General features: G+C 44.6%; 1 protein-coding gene across 1 annotated transcript; it reads right to left on the bottom strand.

Annotated features, from left to right (window-relative positions):
* Positions 1-1,559: 1,559 nt before the first annotated feature.
* Positions 1,560-6,092, bottom strand: LOC113017956 (uncharacterized). The gene is made up of 6 exons (XM_080296144.1): positions 6,062-6,092; positions 4,608-4,874; positions 4,288-4,527; positions 4,028-4,204; positions 3,328-3,453; positions 1,560-3,062 (listed from the first exon to the last, which is right to left on the bottom strand). Exons 1-6 carry the CDS (start codon positions 6,090-6,092, stop codon positions 3,058-3,060), a joined length of 846 nt encoding a protein of 281 aa, XP_080152270.1. The 3' UTR covers positions 1,560-3,057.
* Between the last annotated feature and the right edge of the window lie 945 nt (positions 6,093-7,037).

The following is a 7,037-nucleotide window of genomic DNA, read 5'->3' on the forward strand; positions in this document are numbered from 1 at the left end:
GTCAGAGGTCACTGAAGGTCAGAGGTCACTAAAGGTCAAAGGTCATTTAAAGACACTGTTAATTTAATGTTACAGTCACATAGTCTTTGGCTGTTGCCAAATTCAGAGGCCGTATTTGTAGGCCGAATACGTCACAGTGAGGCGATGAAGGTTGTTCATATTTGAAGGCTCCTCCAAATGTGGCCCACAAATGCGTCCTCTGTCTCCCCAGATTTGAAGGATGGGTCTCGCGAATCCTTCATGGACAGCCATAAATGCAGCAGCAAGGAGCATTAAGATCAAATGAATATCGTGGAGGGGAAATCAACAGAGGACAGGAAATCTCTACCTTATCCCACTGGGATTCAGCATTCTGAACAAGCTGAAGATGAGAGAGCAGAGCCTGGCTGATACCAAAATAAAGACTATCACAGTAATCAAGCCTGGATTAAATAAATGCATGAATAACTTTCTAAAGTCAGCAGATTACAAAATGTTCTTATTTTTTGCCCTGAGCTGGAAGAAGTTGGCTTTTACAACGGAATTGATTTGTTTCACAAATGAAAAACTGCCATGAAAGAAATCACTTGCTAATTTTTTAATCAGGAAGTTCTGGAGTTTTCCAAACGGCTAAGGTCACCCTAAAGATAATGACGGGGCTCAAATCGTAAAATCTACGTTCTTTGATCATTTACATGCAAAATATTTAATGTCAACCATGATTTTAAATCATTGGGTTAATCTAGCAAAGCTGCACCAGCTGTTTGTGGTCAAACAGCCGCTAAAAAGAGCTTAGTAATAGTAATAACATGATAATAATAATAGTAATAACATCTTGGAGATTGAGAGACCAGTGACGGACATCTAGAGCAACTGTAAAATTGGCATGCAGTTTTTGCACTAAAGGAAAATCACTACCATCTCATGCGCCTACCACATTGGCGCCAGCTGTGGCCTCAAGGCTGGAGCTGGACAACAAGACCTTTCTCCATGATAACAGACTGTGTTTAGAATCTTCGTTCCCATCCTTTGCACCCCAAACACCTCTGCATGCTTATCTCCAAGGCCGAGGTCAGGGGGCAGATCTGGGCCCAGCGCATGCTACAGGACTGTAGCATCCACAAAGGTGGACTGGGCCTCACGCTGGGAGCAGGTGACGGCTGGACACTAGCTGTTGCTACCTGAGGAACTGATATGGTTGCAGGGACAAGCGGAGCCCTAGCTGCTCTAGGCAACTGGGACTGACTGGACCACAGCGACCACCATTCAGGGAACTGGAAAGGGTGCAGGGGAAGGCAGGGTACAAGCCTCTCTGTGAGCAGGAATAGGCAGAGAGACAGGCTCTAGGATGGTCACGGGAGGGCAGAAACAACCAGAAAGAAAGAAAGCAGGGAAACTATAACTGATACGGGAAAATTTGACTGAACCACACGGCGTTGTTGAGGTGGAACTGCTGAGTGAAACAAAGCGGACCTTGAGGAGACAGGCATTTGAGGAGGGAGGTTGTGGGTCGTCTTCTTCCTTCTACTCATCATCATCATTCTTAGTTAGACGTTCATACTAACCTGAATTGACTCACACTATGTACCAATCACATTCTTCCAGTGCAGCGATCTGTTGAAGCTGCAGGATCAGTGCCACGGCTGTCTGACACTATCACTGTCCCATTTTTCAAACAGTGACTCGACCACAGAGACCACAGTAAAGGTTTAGTGGAAACCAGTGACAACGTTAACTGTAAAACAGGAAACTAGCGAGAGAGCTGCAGACCTGCTGTGGATCCTGCGTTCCTGTCCCACTTTCAAAACTTTTGATATATTTGAGGTAAAAATATTTTTTCCATGACCACATGTTACGACCTCAAAGTAGTGATGCTGTTTAAAACAAATAAAAACAGAATCCAATGATTTTCAAGTCTCATATTCTCTCAAAGACAGAAAACCAAACACATAGCAGAAGTGTAATTTTGTAATGCTCCTGTACAGCCTCGCCTTTTAACATCATTCTGGAAATGTCTGTGAACTGAGGACAGCAGCTTTTGGACTTTTTGGGAGTGGGATGTTGCTCCATCCGTGTCTGATGGAGGGTTTTAGCCGCCCAGCAGTCCTGGCTCTTCTTTGTCCTGCTTCTGGTTTCATGATTGTCGCGGGGTCCTCTCCTAAACTTCTCCCGAACAAATACAGGCGTAGTTGGAAAGCATTCAGTGTGGATAATTTATTTATTTTGCCGGCCTCCCAGGTGCACAAAAAGTTATTTACAAAGAAAATAGAAATGACTTAAGTCAGCACAAACAAACATCTATATACAAAACACAGTCTGCATGTTACCCTCTCTGTAACAGCTCACTGGAAAAAAGACAACAGGTGGGCCCTGACCGCCTTCTCTTATACCCCATAGCCCCTCCCACTAGGCGTAATAGTCATCTCTTTATTATTTCTTTTATCAAACCGTCTTTCCCCCTCAGCTTATTTCCTGCTGTAGTCCTACAATACATATATGTATATACAGACATTTATGGCCACTTCCAGGCAGCCTACAGTGTTTCACAATAACACCAAACAAACCAAAAGAATAATGCAGTTCACGTGACCCTTCAAGCGCGCGCGAACCCACTATTTAAACCCCGGAACACCATACCATCGGCTTGCATAACCCCCGTATAATCGGCGATCATAGCGAGTCTCTGCGACCGGCTTTATTGAAGGTAAGTGGGAAAATATGTTGGCCACCCTCTGCGCTGCTCAAAATATACCTCTCACCCCTTTTTGTTTATCTGCCCGGTCGCTGAAAAGCCGCGCAGCCACGGTAATTGTAAAAACTAATGGTGGTGGTGCGTGTATGCGCCCAGATCAGCTGTCGGCGGCTCGGGACGGTGTAACTCCGTCACAATGATGCTCCAGATGTTTTCATTGATGAAAGATCAGGACTGCAGGCAGGCCAGTTCAGCACCTGACTCTCCTACTATGAAGCTGCGCTCCTGGAATAGGTGGTGTGGTGAACTGTGTTCATTGACAGTCATTTCTGAAAGTGTTCCTCCTCCAGCTGTTGGTCTTTGGTACCACTTGGTTTTCTCTTCTTTTAACCTGTATTTGGTATTGTGTTGTTAATAAAATATAAGATTTACAAATCTTTGTATTCTTTGTTTATTTACACATTTTTTAAATTTAAAATTTTTAGAAAATGGGTTTACATTTAAATTTGTCCAGAACAAGAAGCTTTCAGATTAATTTAGAGACAGAGGTCAAATACACATGGCAGCATGAAGAGGAGAAAAAAAGTCTCATCTTCTTCAACTCTCAATTTCTCTTGCTTTTATCGCTCATTTATGTCACCTGCTAGAATGTGTACCTGTAGTGTTTATGCTCAGGCTGGAGTAAATCACTTCTGGTTGGATGACTGACATCTTATTGGCTGACTCTCTAATGGTGACCTCGGCATATGTGACATCATTTGTAGAGGCTGGCTGGTGTCTCCCTGCAGAAATGATGTGATGTGAATGAACGTTGGTGATCACTTCACTGCTGTAGGATGTTTAGAAGACCGTCATAGACAGTCTGATGTTACAGGTACAGGATTCAGGAGCAAAGACTGGTTGATTATGGATTAAGCAGAGCCATGATGGCAGCATCAGAGTGATGAGACCACAGAACACTGTTCCTGTATCATACCACCTTAACAAGTGACAGCCAATCGGGAAAAACAACCCAAACTGGTGTTTGTGTCTGTGGGGTTTTAGTCTGAATCTAATTTCTAGGGAGCGATCCTAAAATTGAAACCCTGATGGAAGCTGTCTGGACGTGACTTTGAATGAGAGATAAGCCAAGTTTATATCAGTAATACTTTTCATTTTTATGGACCCACTTCCAGAACTTTTAAAACTTTTCAATTGGGCCATGGGAACGCATCAGTCTAAAGATGTTGGGACCCAGTGCTCTACAAAATAAATGCAGACAGGAAAGTCCCTCAGATTTTCTCAAGTGAAATTTCAAAATATTTTAATTTGCTGCTTGAACCAAAAGAGCCCAGGTGGGTCAGACGGATATCATACCTGTGTGTTTCTTCCAAAGAAGCTGAACTAGAACCAAAACCAGAACCACAAGGACCAGAGAACCTACAGTAACTATGACTGGGATGATGAAGGAGGGATTAGGAAGAGGAGGAGGAGAACAGGAGATATGGATGTTTGCTGATGTTTTTGTTGTTGGTGGTGTTGGTGTAGTAGGATCTGCAGGAAAGATATGAAGCTGGGTCATTCAGTTTGTTATCAGCTCAACAGGTTTAAGCTTTAACAGGAAACAGTGATCTGACCTCTGACCCTCAGAAAGCTCTGAGGAGATGATCCAAACTCATCAGTAGAACACCAGTAGAGACCTTCATCAGACTGCTGCACGTTAATGGTGATTATGTGCTCTGATGTAGGTCCAACAGGACGTCCATTAAAGTAGAAATAAGCTGCGACTGTGCCACCAATTTTGTTTTTACAGCGTAGAGTGACATCACTTCCTGTCCTCACAGGAAGTGCAGGGATCTCCAGGATCACTTCTTTATCTGAGGAAAAGACCCACAGAGTGATGTAGAGGTGGTATAACAGTGTGCTGTTAGTCTGATGAAATGAAAGACTTCATTACCTGATACAGTGATGTTGACTTCTTCACTCTTCTCTCCAGCTTCACCTTCACACCAGTAAACTCCACTGACTGGGCTGAACTCATCAAAAACACAGGATGGACCATTTATCTTCCCAAAGCCCCGCCCACCTGCTCCACATGACTCAGTCCCACTTCCTGTGTCCCTCTTCACCGTCCATCCATCAGAGCCCAGCTGACCGTCACATGTCAGAGACACTGAGGCTGCTGTGAAGAACTGCTGAAGGTTTGGACTGACGCTCAGAGAGACTGGAGGACAGACGGACAGTTTCTATCAGTGTTTACACTCAGTGTTTGTCCTGGACCATGGTGCACTTCATCTACTCACCTGCACAAACAGTCAGTGCAGACAGCAGCAGCACACACACACCTGCAACAGGAGGTCAGAGGTCACTGAAGGTCAGAGGGCAGGAACCTGTTTCAATCTGGTCTTGTTCCAAAAACATCACATTAAAGGGGGGAGACCTTTAATTCGCTTTGAAGGTTCTGTTTAGGTTTTAAAAGTACATTTAGACTTATAAACATCACACAAAGCGCCAGCTCAGTTTTAACACATGCTGACGAAACTATGTTGGTACACTTGGTCTGAATGAGGTGGGCGTCATATCTGTTTTGACAATCCAACACCCTGCACCTAAACATTTCCCAAACTAAGCAGATTTTGGGGAATTGTTGATTATTGGCAGCAGAAGAGAAACTGCTCCCCACTCAGGCTTCATGAAGACTCAGCAGTTTGGGGTGGATGGGCAATGGGGAATAAAGGAGTAAGGGGTACAGCAGGCAAGAAAAGCATTCTCAGGATTAAACAGTCAGAACTTATAAACCAAAGCCATGGGATAAGGGTTAGTTGTTTATTCAGCATTAGCTGCTGAATAAAAACCTGGAGAAGCTGCTTCATTGATCTTTATTCACAGGTTTGAGTCCCAGTTTGCTTCTGTTTGAAGCTCATCATGAGAAAACAAAATACACAAAAGTAAGGTAAATGACAAAAAACAGTCTCCAGTCCTTTCATTAGAGTCCACATGAAGGAAAGTTTGCTCTCTATAGTGGAAGTGAAGACTACATAACAGACCAGAGGAGCATGTGGTACCTGCAGCTAGCAGCTGTGGTTTCCTGAATGAAAATTGATCTTCGATAAAAAAAAGAGGTTGCCTGACTTCTCTACAAGTCAACATGTTAAAGACAACAAACTGGATATGAAGGTCCAACTCTCTGAGTCCAGAACACACGATGGATCTGAACTTTAAAACAACAAAAACACTAAAGAAGAAGAGTGAACTCTTCTTCTCGCATAAACGTAACTTCAGACTTTGGACAGACCTGAAGAGATTTCATTTTAGAGTCAGTCAGTGAGAGCATCCAGCACACACTCTGTTACTGTGTTATAAGATAAATGAACGCTATGAGTGAGTGAAGGATTTCAGCGTTTGACTCACCGAGGAGCAGAGACACAGATGAAGTCTTCATGTTGTCGGGACGACGACTGGCAGCAGAGTGACACCTTCAGCTTCACCACTTCCCTGTCAAGATCATCACGCTGCTGCTTCTGGACAGCGAGGACGAGGAAGAGCTGGTGATGCGCAGTTAGCTGATTTGGATCAAAGCTAGCTCCTTATTTGGTACAGAGGAGGGAAGTAGAGGGCGGAGGTGGCTGTGAGCTGGGGTTTAAGAAGCTGCTGTACATCCAATCATCCAATCAACACTTAGGAACTCTTTCAAACCAGCAATCAGCAGCATCCACCTGCCTCAACAGTCAACACACACATATCCATACTCACATCTCAGAGAAAGCAGAGAAAGATGCACACCATCCCGTGGGAGGAGCCAAACATCTAAAAATATATGACACGTGATCATGTATCATGAAATTTACCCCCACCCCAAAATCAAACATTTCTCCCCTAAAAGAAATGGACTTGGGGTTCAGAGTGTGTTTGGGGAGTGTGGGTTCATTTTTGCTTGTCTCCACACTGGGTGAGTGCTGAATATTTGTATATGTGTGTATGAGGGTGGTGTATGTTTGTGTCTGTGTGTGCATGTTTGTCTATGTCTATGTGTCAAGTCAGGTCTCACATACTGGCTCACTCCCGGCGGCTGCTTGGCAGGGCCTGGCATCCGTGACTCCGTCAGGCTACTTTGGGGGGTGGAGGGCCCTCAAACCTCGGGCCTCGGTCTGCTCTGGTGCAGCTGGCTGCCGGCCCTCTCTGACTTCTGCACTGTGGCTGCTGGGTGACATCCCATATAGGCATCTCCTCAGCTCTTTCAAAGAGGGTGGAGCATCCGCCCATCCGGTGGTCCTTGGGGGGGCAGAATCTATGGCTCCCCACACCCACTATCAGATCTTTACACGGAAAAACCTTTTGAATATAAGTGCACACAGGTGTGCGTCAAGATGAACCGAATCAACCTTTT

Source organism: Astatotilapia calliptera, chromosome 3, assembly GCF_964374335.1.
Source record: "Astatotilapia calliptera chromosome 3, fAstCal68.1, whole genome shotgun sequence".
NCBI classification, from domain to species: Eukaryota; Metazoa; Chordata; class Actinopteri; order Cichliformes; family Cichlidae; genus Astatotilapia; species Astatotilapia calliptera.